Source organism: Falco punctatus (genome assembly GCF_963210335.1).
Source record: "Falco punctatus genome assembly, chromosome: 3".
Classification (NCBI taxonomy): domain Eukaryota; kingdom Metazoa; phylum Chordata; class Aves; order Falconiformes; family Falconidae; genus Falco; species Falco punctatus.
In genome coordinates, this window is record NC_137582.1 from 24,804,934 (window position 1) to 24,820,761 (window position 15,828).

A 15,828-nucleotide genomic window follows, 5' to 3' on the forward strand; every position below is an offset into this window, starting at 1 on the left:
ACCGAGGAGGGCAGGCAAACCCCGGCTCCCCCCCCCGCCCCTCAGGGGCGGGGGGGGGGACCGGGGTTTGCCTGCCCCTGCCTCGAAGGTGGAAGGAGGAGGGCGCATCCGAGGGGGCCTTAACATCAAGGTGCCCCTTCCCGAGCAGGAGCAGAAGACGCAGCTGGAGAAGGAGGTGTCCCGCAGCCGCATCCCCCGCCTGGTCCTGCGGCCGCAGCAGAAGGTATCCCCCGCTTCCGAGTCGCCCTTTTCGGAGGAGGAGAGCCGGGAATTCAACCCGCCCAGTTCCTCCGGGGGTTCCGCCAGGACTGTCAGCAGTAACAGCTTCTGCTCAGGTATGGCAGACAGATATCCCCCCCGGCCCAGCCCTGCCCCTGGGGGTCATGGGGGGGGTCCCACCACGCCGAGCCCTGAGGCTCCGCGGTCACCCCCCGGACGCAGCATCCCTGTATTGGGCTTGCGTCAGCATCCTGCTTTGCAGATGAAGAAGGGCAACCATTGATTTTTCCAGGGAAATCCAGTATCTGTTCTTTTAATACATGTCCGTAAGCGACACCAGATGTTTCCATTTCAAGTTCAGCTATCCGCTGCTAAAAAGCTGGTGGTTTTACTGCAGCACAAGAGTTGCCTTAAAAAGAAAGATTTGCCTTAAAAACTGCAGCATGGGTTTGAGGCATTTTGAAAAGCCCGTAATCAAAGGGTCTGTTAAACAGGGGAGCTGCTATTACGGGTATCAGACACAGGTCAGATACTGCAGTTCCTTTTGGTTCTGTGACGATGATCTCTGTGCATGAATCGGAACAAAATATGCAGGTGAAGTTTTCACTGTCATATTGAATTGAGTTCTGTTTATTTGAGAATTCAGGCCACTCCTGAGAAGCATGTTGGCAGATGTGAGCTGCACACGATGTCTTCTCAACAGAGAGGGCAACGGCTGGGTTATAGATCAGAAGCAAATTACTACTCCCCAACTGTAGACCACAAAAGTGTCACTTGCTTTTCAAAATAAGTATATGCCTTTATGTCGGGGACAACTTGAAACCAGATTTCTTTATATTAAATATTTGTTCTGTGTTGAGTGTAGCACAATTTAAGTGCCTCAGCTAGCAGTGAATGACTCAGATACCTACTAGTGGTGACTAACCTTTTAATTCAGTCAAACTCTTCACTACGTATGACATCATGCACTTGGATAACAGCACTGAGGGTCGCATCATGAACACCTTGGGCTCTATATGTGTGTGGTAATATGGAAGATATTTTGGTGACTAAACATTTGTTTTTAATGGCGTTTTGGAGAGCATAACATTGTCTAACTAAAAATCTGAATTATTACAAGTATTTTTGTAATAGTGAATATCAGAGCACGTTCCTAAACTTCCTTTTTGTTTATTTGTAAAGTATTCCAGTTACCAAAGATTTTCCTGGGAACAGCCAGAAACGCTCATATTTATCTCTGTCCTCACTACAGTGGATCAGATATTTTTTTTTCCAATTCTTTTAAGGAAAAGCAGTCTATTGGACATTGTGTACAAGAATGGTCAGTTTTCCTAGATGAGAAACACAATAGCTGTGTTTGAGTCTTGCTTGGATGGATTTTGCAATTCAGGCACAGCGGAATGATCTATTTGGTTATTGTTTAATGAACAATGCAGAGCATTAAACAAACAACATACTGTTGTAAGAATGCTGAAGTCTTTCTCCCATGCCTTTGGGATCACTCTACCTTATCTGCTTGAGTTTGCGTGTTACAAAGAAGTAAAATCTTTTGAAGTTTTCTAGAAATATATTATTTTTATGATCTCTCCCAAATGGCTCCTTTTTATCCCGACTTTTTTTTTTTTTCTCTGTGTGTTGACAAGCCTTTCATCCTGGTTGCTGACATTCTTTTTTATATCTTTTGGGTTTATACCATGTTCTTCAGATCTGCTCAACGCAGAGCTGCCAAATACCCTTGCTGTCCCACTGCACTATATATAAGCTGCCTTGAGTCTCAGCAGAGCTTTGTATTTACTCTGGGTGTGTCTGATCTTACGGCTTGATAGTTTTAAGGTGCCTTTCACAGAGATATTCAAGAGAGTGATGGTGGTCTCTTAACCTGCCTCTTATGCACAACTGCTTGTGTTTTTATTTCCTTTACTCATCAGTTATTCTTCCATGAATGTTGCATTGATTTAGTTTGATTTTTTCCCATACTGAGAGCTTTGTGCTTCTCCAGCTGCCTGCAGCACCCATACAGGTATGCGCTACTCAGTTGGACCGCTGGGAGTCATCAAACCTTATGCAGCCAAGGATCAGCCAAGGCACTGCCCTCCATCCCAGTATGTGGGTTTGTTGTTGATAGGTTCAATGGGTTTTTCACTGTGCTGCAGGTATGACAACAGTCACTGACTTGACTTCCTCATTCCCTGACATTGCTTCCCTTTCTTCTAATTACAATCCTTCTTTATCATAGATAAAATTGAATCTTAGATTGAAATTCCCCAGTGGCTGCAGGTTCCTGTTTCTGGGGAGGGGTTGGCAAAGAACTGTGTGGAGAGGTGAGTGGAGGGGCTGCAGCCCCTAACTTGACTCTCCTGGTGCTTCATCTTAATTGAGAATTGGCATGTGCAGAAAGTGGATTTAAAATTAGCAATAAATTTGGAAAGGATGAGCAGATGAATAGTATTAATAGTAGTGTGATGCAGTATGAAAAAGCTCATGAGTGTTTGGATAAATGTATTTTTTGTAACTTCTTTGTAGCATTAAACTCCAAAAGGTTCTTGATAAGCAGCAGACAGTGTGAATTGACCGCTGGAATAATTCCTTTCCTCTTTACCTTTCTCTTGACAAGTTGCTCTCTACCTGTCTTCCTTTATCATTGACACCAAGTGGTCATAATGGGTGGATTTATTTTTCCCCCAGCAGAAATTATTTCCTCGTTTCCTCATCCATTTAAATAAGTATTTCCTGGTTGATTCCCTAGAGCTTCTGAGGTTGTCCATTTTCTCTGTGTGCTTACAACGGTCACAACATATAAGTGAAAGCTTGGGTTTCTTCTTGCACTCTAAATGAGAGCAGCAGGGTCTTCTAGGTATCGTTAATGTTGGTTTAGGTAGGGGGAGCCTTTGGGAACCATGGCATTGCTGTGAGCATGGTGGCAACAGCAAAAAATACCCCTTGGCAACAGATAAGAGGCCCTGTGTCTTAATGCTTAATTTCTTTTAAAGAAGTTGTTAGTTCTGGCTAAGTTTTAAATTTATGCGATCAGCTCCTTCTTTGTCTTATGTGATTTCATCAGACTCACTTGATGAGGCTGGTCAGTTATTTGCAATGGACTTTGTCAGTTTTGCTTTGTAAGTCCATATGAAACATGGCGAGACTGTTAGTTTTGCCTGTGATATTCCTGATGAAATGTGTTTTTAATACGCTTTGTTTCTGCCAAGTGAACGTGAATGCTCTCTGGATGTTGTGTAGGCAAGCTGAGCCTTTGTGTCAGTATTCACCATGCACAACCCTTCCTTAAAAATCTTACCGCATCTGGGGTCCTGTTTGTCATTTGTTATGGGAACACTTCTCTTCCTTCAGCCACTGCCCTTCTTTGGCTTGGATGTCAGCCACAGAACTCGTGTGATGTCAAACGATGAAAAAGCATTCTCCCAGAAGCTTCGTCTGGCTCAACTGCTACTGAGTGTTTGCACGAATCATGCGTGTTTTCCTCATAAGTTGCACTTGGTTGTGAAGTGGCTGCACACACTTACCTTGTCAGTTGGGTGGATAGTGCAATCTTAAACATCGTGAACAAACCATCTGCTCAGGGGTCCCTGGCAGAGTGGCTGCTGGGCTGCCTTTGGTAAGTCCAGTTACAGGGTTTGCCTTGTAAGAAAGAAGATACTTAGGGTGGGGCATTATCCTTGATTTTTGTGTGCATGTCCTTTGATACCAAGCTAGTTGTATATTGGGTCGAAGGCAGCCTGGCCATGCTAAGCTCAGTAACAGTCTGTTAACTTTACATTTTAAAAGGAAGTTAATTTGTTTTTTACTTTTTTCTGGTTTCTGCCTCTGAATAGCTTTTTAAATTTCTCCTTATAAATAGGAAATTATTGCCCCCTTTATAATGATGCCCAAGCTTTCCTTCAGCCTTTCTTCAAGGGCCAGCTGCCTGAATTTCTGCAGGTAATGCAGCGGCACTTTGTTAACTGAGATGCAGCTTTGCAGGAAGCACTCGGGCATTTAATAATTGATTCAGCAAAAGACTCTGTGAGCCAGAGGACCTGTTTCATGCCCTTAGCAAACAATTTCTCCTTCCTCAGGTTTACCTGCAAATCACCTCTTTAACTAGAATGCATAGTACTATGGGCCACTGAAAACCAGTAGTGTCTCTGTACATGAATGATTGTGACTCACTTCAACAAAGTTTTCAAAAATAGGAGTTGAAGCTTCTTTTTTTGCTTTTCCTTTCAAATGTCAAGATCTGGGTTCAATGCTTATTTTGTAAACTTCTCTTTTAAAACAGTAAAAAAGATTTTTTTAAAATCTTGTTGTTTAAATGCATGACACAATAAATATACAATCATGGAATCATAAAAACATTTAGGTTGGAAAAGACCTTTAAGATCATAGAGTCCAACCATTAACCCAGCACTGCCAAGTCTGCCACTAAACCATGTCCTTAACTGCCACATCTGTGTGTCTTTTAAATACCTCCAGGAACACTGACTCAACCACTTCCCTGGGCAGCCTGTTCCAGTGCTTGACAAAATTTTTCCTAATATGCAATCTAACCCTCCCTGGCAGAATTTGAGGCTGCTTCCTCTTGTCCTGTTGCTTGTTACTTGGGAGAAGAGGCCAACACTCGTGTGCCACCGTACTGCGGCTGCACTGTAAAGCCCTGGCATATGGGCATATGGACCCTGCAGCAGGAGTCTCAATGTTACTGTTCCCTGCTCACTTGCCCCTGTGCACAGTCCCCTTGAACTCAGAGATTGTTTTCCAGTTGGCCCAGCTGTCCATGGATGGTGGGGCTGAGTTCGTAGTGCATGTATCAAAAAAAGCATGTAGGCTTTAGGCAGGCTTATTAAAGTCCATGTGAATGTGTGGCTCGTATTGCTAGCCACAGACAAGAAGAAAAGGGTTGTACGGGTGTTACTGGACAAAAAGCTGCACCTTTTCACACTCGGGTAAATAATTTCTTCACTAGAGCATTGAAGTAGTTTGTATTGTAAATCAGTTAGCCTTGGAGGCTACGCTATTGAAGCGTGTCTACTTAAATATCTATTTCTGAATGGAAAAAGATAGAGGAAAACGTATTTTCAGTATTTTAACAAGTCAACAGATTGAGGCCAGAGAGTGAATGTAAATTACTGAAAATAATTACTCCTATTATCTGTGTGTGCGTGTGTGCATATACATGTATGTACATATATATGTATTATTATGGAAACAGAGAGTTCTTCCATTCTTCTTTCTTGTTATATGAAGAAGTATTTTGTTTAAGTAGTTCCTTACTGGTTTATTTGTATTTTTTTAGTCTGCATTAATGAATCAAAGAGATATCTTAAAAGTGCTCAAATATGTGATGCTGAAAGTTAGCTTCTCTTTCCTGCAGTCCTTGATGCTATGCTTTTCACAGCCTTTTGCCATTTTTTAAAACTTCAGGAGGTCTTTTCCAGTGCACTTGTTTGCAGCACTCTCTAAGGCAGTCAAGTAATCACTGTGATATTAATTTACAGAAACGTTGAAACAAAATCTGCTTTCAAAAATGCATCTATGGCCTTTGCATAAGGGTGACACTGGTGACACGCTTCCTTTTCTCACTGCTGCTTCCCTGGAGAATTTCCTGCTGGGCTGCCTTATGTGCAATAATTTATTATTGCTTCATATTGTTAACCACCAGTTCTGTTTCTGTGGTGCAGAGATCTGTTCCAAACACGGAAATGAGAAAAGCGCCTAGGTACTAATGAGCAAAGTTTACTCATTCCTCAGTTTTGGGACTTTCACTGCGTCCTTTTCAACTTCACTATTTATTCCCTCTTGGTAAGTAACAATCCTTTTGTTCCTGTGCCGCACAACAACATCTGGAAGCCAAACTATTTGACCTTTTGAATGTTTGTTGTCACCTTTTTATGTATCTGTCAGCACTGTGAACCTTTAAAGCCTGACCTAGAGCCTCCTGAGGTCAGCAGAAGAGTTCCCGTTCTCTTTGGCACATTTTGGATGGTGTCCTGAGAACAGGCAGTACTTCATCCTTTCTAGTGCCCTGTTTATTGCAGCTTGCTGTGTACTATGGACTGAATTCTAAACTATATTGTGTCATTTCTTCGCCACCAATGTGTAATCTAATACTTTTGGATTTAAGTGCTTTTCATGCAATTTTCTATCAAGTTGAATATTGTCATGCATATTGAAGAGTGTCACAATGTGTAGCAGGAATGAAACTTTAATCAGAAGTCTTTGATTTATTTTGTATTAAAAGATAATCTTGATGTTTTAAAAGAAATTCTACATGACTTGTTTTAACCCTACATTTAAAGGATTAATATATGTCCTTGAAATTTTGGAAGAGTGTTTTGATGTGTATCTATCACCAAATATAGTGAGTGGGTTCTGTGGTGATGCTAAGTGCCAGTCTGGACTTGGGGACAGTTTAAAAAGAGACAAAAATGTATAAAATATATATGTATATTTATGCATATATGATAGAATATATGTAGTTTCCTTCCATTAGAAGATAAAATGTGCAACCTTATGAAGTGATTGTTGAAGCTGTGAGGTTCACAGTGGTTTGCTGTCAGCCACGGAGGCAGAGCTATATGCGAACAAAGGAGTATAATATGTTGTACCATTTGAGGAAGGGCTACAAACTTCTGTGTTGTCTGTTGAAGGTATTTAGTTCCAAAAATGGTACTTCAAAATTAGATAGAATACTTATAATTTCTTCCTTTGCTGCATAATGGAATTAAACACATAGAAACACACACAGAGAAACCCATCTATATATACACATATATTTCACATAATGTTAACATTAAATGGGTAATATTTCTTATACTGGATGTAATCAAGGCTCTCCCACCTGAGGTAGCAACAGTGAGGCCTACTAAAGTGCTTAAAAAACCCTACTGAACAACAAGATTCTCCTTTGTCTCTTTTTCAGACACTTTCTTGTCCTCACCTTTAATTAAAATTTTACTTTAAAATTTTCAAATAGGGTTCTGTTCTTTGTCATCTTAAGCCCCTTGTCCAAATGTTATCTGTGATGTGACATCAAAGCTCTATGAGCTGTGCTATTCCTAGTACTCTCAGTGCTCTCCTAGTAATGGTATTATTTTTGCTGATATTTTTGCTAGTAAGCCTTTATGCAATTGTTCTACAATACTAATACCATTAGTGGTGCGATACACATAATGACAAAGCCAGTAAGCCACAATGACATAGTTCTTTTTACAGATGGTTTCCCAGAACTCATGTTGGTCCTGCTTGTTAGTGAGATGTTCAAATAGAAGGAAGATTAGTAGATTTGCTGCCAAAGTAAATTAAAATTTGGTGCTTCAGTGTAGCTTAGCTGTTGTTCAGTCAGATGTCAAGAGCAGATACCTTTAAGGACATGTTGATGAGAAATACTGCATTGTAAAAGATGCCTGAGCCGTAGGAGTGGACCAGTGCATCTTTTTTCTTCTTCCCCTCCCTCTTCTACATAATCTGAGCTGTCACCATTCATACCATGCTGTGGATGAGCAGAAGACCTCTTACTGAATTCAGTGAGCAACTTCCATACTAAATTTTCAGTAGTGACAGTTAGTGGTCAGCCTGTGGAGTGTGATAGAAGCAAGGTCATAGGGGCTGGTGAGGAGCAGGTGTAAAAGTTACCTGTACATTAATGATAGGAACCTCAGCAATGAACAAAAGGAGTTGAAGATGTTTAGTTTTGATTTTGCTTACCTCACTACTTGGTTAGATTTTATGACTACAACATTAAAATCAATAGTTCCAGTTTGAAAGACTGACTGGGGAAAACAGGGTGGTTCCCAGCTGTGGAATATCTAAAAAATGTAAAAGAAAAGTATGATCTTTAAGCATGTCGGTTGTGCAGGACCTTTGGAGATCATTTCATGCAGCCTCCTGTTTGAAGCACGACTGTTTCCAGCACTGTCACATCAGCCATGGCTTTCTCTATCCGAGTCTAGAAAACCTTCAAGGACAAGAGTTTGCACAGCATCTCTAGGTGACCTCGGGGAGCGGTGGAGCTGCCAGCCTGCCTTCATTCACAGGCAAAATGGAGCGTAGTTAATTCGAGTTCTGTCTGCAGAGACATGGAGATTAAATGTGGAATTAATTTGCTTAGCGGGATTTTGTATAAGTATGCCTCCTCTCTTTTCCTGACAGGGCTATAGTTTTTGTTGCTCTTCTGCTCTGGTTTAGTGTGCTTAACTCCTGGTAAGACACTTGCCTCATAAGCACATAATATTCTCATGAATTTTATTGAATACCAACCCAAACCAATCTTAAAATAGCTGTAAAATGAGTTTAGAGTTCATCAAAAGGACCTAAACCAGTAGCACTTTTAGGACTCCACTTTTACTAAAGTTAACTAATGATTACTTTTTTCAGCAGTCTGTGTGATTTTGCAGGTTTTCAGGTGACAAATTGATAATAGCAAATTACTAACCTCATAAACTACATAAAATCAGCTATTGGAATGGCTGCAGTAAAAATGAAATTGTTTAGTACAAACAGGAGCTGAGGAGAATATTCACATTCTTGCTTTAAGCTGTGCTCCCTAAATCATTGCTGGGCAGGTGAGGGTACCTCCAGAGGGCCAGTCAGTGTCGTGATGAGGTAGGAGTTGGACTCCTACCTGTTGAAAGCCTCATGGTGTGGGTGTGAATATGCTCCACTTCTGCCTTTCTATGTGTACTACTCATTTTGTACTATTATGTTTCATCCTGCTGCTTTTATGGTGTTATCTGGCTGTTCCAGAATGATACTGTGGATCTCCTATCAGCAGTGTTTTCTGACTGGGTGGAGAGCCCTTACACCTCACTGCTTCAGCTGTCCAAATCAGAACGGTGGTTGTGCTTATCCATGGAGAGAGGTGAGATCCTCCAGACAGTGACTCAGAGGAGTGGGATGACTTAGCCTGAATTAGGTTGTCGTTCTGACTCACTTTCCAGGGGAGCTTCTTTCTCTCCATTTAATACAGCAAGAGCCTTACAGGTGGAAGCTAGATGATGTATTCCCTTTCATGTCTGTCAGCAACTTTCATTAATACATAAAACACCCCTGTGCTACAAGACTGGTGATGAAAAGAAGACCAAAGAAACATGTAGGGGGTTAAAAAATGTGGAGCGGATGGGCAGATTGGGAGGTTCTCCTAAAAAAAATAATCTGAAATGCCCTTGGTGGTACCCTCACCATCAATAACCAGCTCACAGTGCACCATCCTGGCAAAGCCATGGTTACCCAGACTGACAGATCCTGGGATGAATAGAAAGGGAACCTTCAGGTAAAAGTCAGGAAACTTGTTTTGCCTTGGTACACTGAATATTTAAAAGTTCATTAGAGGTCCATGTTTAATTCTGGAATCCACATTTGTTAGTAGAAATGCAGAGTATGTACAGCCTGAACATTGGTCAGGGGAACCTTAAGAAATGGAAGTGGGACAGTGGAATAGGGGTCAGGTGGTGGGGGTGGACAGTTCAGATTCATAAAAGTGCATAGCTCAATCTGGCTGCTGGGAGGGAAAGTATAAATAAGTCAGCAGTTCCTCAGCAAAAGCATCATTAATTATTTTGATTCACTATATAAGGAGGTTGTATATTTGGTATTTCTTGAAGCCTTTAGGAAAAGGCAGTATTTTTCTAAAGGAGGTTCTGAGACATGTTCCAGTGAAACTTCTAAAGCCTCTGTGCCCAGAAAATGAGAGAAAATCAAGTCACAATGTATGGCCTTAAAGTCTACGAGAACAACGTTTTTGTCAGTTGTTAAGAGTATTACTATCTTTAACACTGTTGTTTATACTTTACTATTTGAAAGCTGGTTAGTGCAGGCAGATGTCAGAGTGCTCTGAGCAGCTTTCCCAGTTGTTTGTTCAAGGAGAGCCTGCCCCGTGCTCGGCTTTGAAACTTGGCAGGCACGCCTGGTCTGGGAGAGGGGCTGGACACAGAGCTTCAGTGATGAAATCCGGCTGATGTTCAAAGGGAAAACCTACTCCCAGAACACTCTGAGGCAGCCAATGTGATAAAAGACACCATGAATATGGCTAAGAAAGCAGTGAAAGTTGTGTGTAATAAATTTACGTTTTTCCCTCTTGTGCAAGTAAATAATACAGATGACATCAGTAGTATGGGCATTCACAGCTATTTGCCAGCTTTCTCTCTTCCATCTCCCTGATGCTCACGTGCCTGAGAAGCTGAATCAGGTCTGTCTATATTCCTGAGAAGTCTGGACCTGAAATCCTTACTGGGGCAAAACTCTTGCTGAGTTACAGGACAGAATCCTTAACTGACCTTGCTGAAAACTACATTCACACCATGTCTCCAGCAGAAAGTGAATCCCATTGTGGGCTCATCTGCTCCGGCTACCCCATTGCCTACTTTGGAGATAGATTCCTTATCGTGGCCCATTTCTGGGCAGATGAAGGTCACCTCCTTCTGTCAGAGCTGTCAGCAGGTTTTTGGAGGAGCCTGCAGGTCTGCAGGAAATACTGAGCCCAGCTGCCGCAAATGCATCCTTCCTCTGGTGAGTGAGATGCAGAGGTGGTTGCTGCAGCAGTGAGCGGGGCAGACAGTCGGGCTGTCTGTGGGATGGAGGGGGCATCCCCTGGATGTGCAGTCAGGGTCCACAGGGCGGTGTGCTGCTCATCTGTGGGTAGTTCACCTGCAAAATTAAATACAATTAAATAGCATGTTAAGGCTTCGGTAGCAGGGAAGAATGAAGATAAGTGCAAGCAATTTGGTTTGCACTGAGCAGTTGGATGGAACCTCAATGTTCACCAGGACTTCTCCTTGTGCCAGAACAGTGAGTTGCAGATCTGGTGGGAGGTGGATCCCCTCAGTGTACAGCAAAGCTTTGTTTGCATTTGGTCATGAGCACCAGTATTTTGTATGCAGCTGTTCTGTTCCGTAGTAGTAAACATTTTGACTTCAAAAGGCTGACACAGAAAAATGTTTCTCTGCAGCTTGCCCTAGATTTGGAAAATTTATAATTTTGTTCACATTTCTGGCTAATACTAGGTAGAAGGAGTAGAAGTTATACATTACATTAAAAATAACAAACGAATAGAGGAGAGAGAGTACAATAAAATCATTAATTTACTTCAGCTCGAGTGGGAATGCTTACCTGGTTATTGGTGTGTCTAAAGGTCACAGGGGATATGAGTGGAGAACAGCTGTTCTTCTTTGTGTCAGGCTCATTTGTTCCTTTAATAAATGCCCCATTGCAATGAAAGCTGAAGTCCTTAAGGGATGACATGAGGATATGTAGATATGACATAAACTGATCATATAGTGTCACCAGTGTGGTATCAGAGGTAATGGTGCGGGGATGGTAATTAAAGTATTTTTTAAATGCTATTTTTGTATGCTTTCTCTAGCTAGCCTATTCCCTTATTGCAGTGAGTTTTTGGGGTTTTTAATGCCCTAATTCTTAACGCTTTTAGTTTAGTTCTTTCCTTGTTTAGAGGTTCTATCAGCTCCTGAGGTTCTTCCAGGTAGCACCTCTATAGTTTTGGGAGTTATTTTTACATAAAATCTCCCATATAAAACACATCTGTGAGGTGTGCAAAACCTGTGCAGATCTTACAATGATTTTATTGGTGGAGAGACGGAGTAAATAGTTGTTTCTTGTCTTTTTTAAAAAAAAAAAAACAACAAAACACAATGTTTTGAAATTAATGCCACATAGAGAAACATCTAAACAATTAAAAATAAACTGCATGAACCTTAACTTTTTCCTGAATATATTTGATTATAAATGTTTGTGTGCTTCCAAAGAGAAGATGCTTTGGATATAGCTGAGGGAGCTGCTTAAATGCAATTCAGTAACTGACTCAGCTGTGCAGATCCACTGCCCTGTAGGTAGCATTCACTCGCCCTGCAGAACAGACTCTGAACCCCTGAGAAAAGGAAAGGGGCGCTGGTCTGGGAGGAAATTGCTGCCTTCTCTCTTCTGTGCCTTGAGTTATATTGCAATGTTGATGGAAATGGAAAGGACAAAAAGTAAACTAAAATCATGTGAGCAACAATCCTGCTTTAGTCAGGATGAATGTGGGGATGGGCTGAAAAACTTATTAGTGGTTTTCGCTTTCCTGGTATATTTCTAGGGACTAATTCTGCGTTGCAGAAGGCAGCGGTGTGATGGCAAAAGGCTTGTAGGATTAATTGAGCTGATCTGAAGGAATGAAATATGATTAAACTGGATTAGGTTATTTGCACCATTACTGCCCTTTGTGCCTTGGGAGGTAATTCTGGCAGAAGGCTAGGCTGCCCTCGTGGCTTGGCATCATGTCTGGCACTTCGCAGGAGCCTGGGCAGCAGCACTTCAGGCTGCTGTTAAGTGCTAATGCATGTAACATGCCTTGGACAGTCAACACCTAGAGGTACTTTGCTCAGCATTGGAGGCAGGACATGGAGAAATGAGAAGCAGAACATCGGAACAAATAGGTGAGGGCAGAGTAATTGGCCAGGCATGAAGGAAAACTGGTTCACAGGAAAGCATGAGGTTCTTCTACTGTACTGGGGGAGCAGTAGTTAACACTAGCAAAAGCTTCTCTTTCCTGCAGAAGGCAGGCAGGCGGGTAGGGGGTTAGATAGTTGTGGGGTACCCCTTTTGTCTCATAAATGCACAGTCACATACTGACTTTTTAAACAATCTGCCCATGCAAAGCTCATTGCAGGATCAGACTTGACGTGTATTACAAACAGGGTGGAAGCGGTAAGTGCAATATGGTCATGCAAATTATTTGGCTCAGTTACAGGTACCTCTGAGTTTCGTGTTAGATAAAGATAATGCACTGGGAGAAGAGGGCAATTGCATAATGAAGATGGCAATTTTCATTTTGTCCTGGGAAAGAGCAAACAATTATATTTCTCCAGGAGAGTAAATATTCGAGGTTTCCCCGTGTCAGATTAGCCTGTTTGGTTTTGTTGTGTATCTCTAAAACCACCATGACTTTTAGGGGAGCTGTGATTACTCAAGATTACAGGAGATGTGACTAGATGAAGGGGATGTTTAATATGTGGATTGCACCTGGGCTCAGACTTCTTGCTTTGCATTTAATTGTTAAGAGCTGGAGTGTTTGTATTCCTGGAGGCCAGGAACGCAGGTCTGTTCCCGAGGTGACTGCTGATGCCATGAAGCGCTGGTGTGGCCTCAGAGGAATTTGGCTTTAAACAAAAGCAGTCTGTGCATAACACACCCTCTTCAGAACGAGGTACCTCACAGCCACTTGTCAAGAATGGAAGAGCTCTGTGATTGTGGTTGCTTTAAAAGGAAAAACAATTTTGAGAAACCTTTATTAATTCCAGTTAAATGACAGTCCTGACTTTGTGCGTATGGACTGTAGGTCGTTCTCTTTTTGTTCAGATAAAAATATATCTGGAAGGAGAGCACGAGGCCCATGCTTGCTTTTCATCTCGTGTGCACTACACAAGCCATCTTTCTGTCTTATATGCAATCCTTCATGCTGTAATATTCCCTAGCCTAGCTAAGCCAGAATTTATTCTAGATCTGAGTTTTCATTATGTAGCCCCCGCTTTTGTATTTTGTCAGACTTAGTGAAACAAGCACTTGCCATTTTAGTCTACCAGAAGGTATTTGGGACGACTTCACAAAATGGGAGAAACTAGTAACTTTTCACCAGGTTTCAGAGCCAAGGTTGTGCCTATCAGGCAACTGACTGTAAACAGTTGCAGTCCAAACACTTTTTTTTTTTTTTTTTTAAATTCTGCTAACATTCATGTTTTTATTAGTTAGAAAGTTTGATGTTTTCCCTTATCTTTTCAGATGACACTGGCTGCCCTAGTAGCCAGTCAGTATCTCCAGTTAAGACTCCTTCTGATGCTGGAAACAGCCCCATCAGTTTTTGCAATGGTAGTGATGGAGACTTCTCCAGGAAGAAATTCAGTCCAGGGACAATGAGTGAAGGGAACCCACAGCTGGCTCGATATAAGAAGGAGACAAAAGCAAGCCTTGTAAAGCCCGGTGAGTATAGTGTAGTTTCTTTCATTTCTTCACTTACACTTTCTAATTAAATAGTACATCTGTAGGTGTCTACATACATTGTTGTGCTGCCTGTGATACCATTAATGCTGATAGCAAATAAAAAAAAATAAATAGCTGGGTTCTTTCTGTGGAGCCACCTGCAAAATTTGAAAACACTATCAGTATTAGTGTTTTCATGGAAATATAATTAATTGATGTCTTCACTTTCTTTTGTGAGGCTCAATGGTGATGTCAAATAACTGAAATGGATTTTATCCTCTTTCATGATAATTGCACACATATTTCACTGGCCAAAGATAAATGACTCTTACCATCAAAGCAAAGAATTATAGTCTGCTGATGCTGTTAGATTTATTGTTGGATCCTGCCTAAAGTTCACACTGCCAGGCTGTGATAGCTCTGGGATGCAACATGTCAAACTAAGGCAAGATAACAGGCAGCCTGCATGTGGGGGTTAGGCAGATTTAGAGCCGTGCTGCATTGGCTGAATCAAGAGCATGTCTCCCAGTGCCTCAGGCAAATGGGCCACCTCAGGCCATCAACTGAAACATCACCTGCTTGTCACACGTCCAAGACTAAATATCCTGGTGTGTCATTGACTGTTTTATATATATAAATTATATATATATATGTTATACATGTTTTAATGAGTAGATATAAAATATTTTTGTGATTCATGTGCAGGCAGCTCTTGATTACAGATGGTCAGGATATTTGTGCTGTTATTTAATTAATCGTGGAGACAGAGAGGGTTTTGACCCTGGACAGACCCAGCAGCATGGTTTATGAGCTCAGGTACCTCCTGGCTATACTGTTTCCAGAGTCATTTTACCTCTGGAAGCAATTTAGATACTTCCATGAGGAGCCAGCTCAGATTTGACAGCACCACATTTAATCCAGAAACAGTAGAGAATCTGTTACAAAACCTCCTCACTGGCTCGGTCATTGAAAAGGCTGATTAAATCTGACTTACCACTATCCCTGCAAGTTCTTCAGCTCAGTTCATAGCACTGTGTTAGTTGAGTGTTCCCAGTCTCCCATTGCTCTGCATAATGGATGATAGATAATGTTTTTTATCTAGTTTTGTTTTCTGTTCCATTAAAAGCAAGGAACCTAATGCAGGCAGAGTGTGGTGAATGTGCAAATGGCAGTCAAACCTGCAGCCGTGGCTACCGCAGCCATTTTATATGTGAATATGGATGTAGCTTAGCAAAATGTGGATAAAGATATTTTTTTTCTGCTGAAGAGTCCTATACACATGGAAAACTGTTATGCACATTTCAATAAATTACTTCATTGTTTTCGATGGTTACACTTAGATTTACCTATAATATCAAGTCATTAGCCTTTTGCAGTAATAGTCAGAAGTCATCTTCATTTTAGTTGATGGTATGATTTCAAATCTTTGAACAGACTTAGTTTAGGTATTTAGGTATTCTTGTAGGCAGGCCATTCTGTAGCTCTGGATACCTCTGCACTGATTGATCTGTAAGGTTGGAAAACTTGTCTCAATACTTCAAGCGTATTGCTCCTGAGATCCATCAGAACTCTGAGAACAGCAACTAGGTCTGATTTACAGAGTACTTCCTTCCATGTTTCTCCTGCCAAATACGTCACCCTTTTTTG

At 41.5% G+C, this 15,828-nt stretch overlaps 1 protein-coding gene across 3 annotated transcripts in view; it reads left to right on the top strand.

The window, feature by feature from the left end:
- The window catches only part of SYBU (syntabulin), a 67,854-nt gene that overhangs the window by 26,412 nt on the left and 25,614 nt on the right, over positions 1-15,828 (top strand). For 2 of the 3 annotated variants that reach the window (XM_080381563.1, XM_080381564.1), the window contains exons 2-3: positions 149-335; positions 13,984-14,181. In XM_080381563.1, coding sequence (XP_080237689.1) covers positions 149-335; positions 13,984-14,181 — 385 coding nt within the window. The other variant, XM_080381565.1, reaches the window with a different exon arrangement.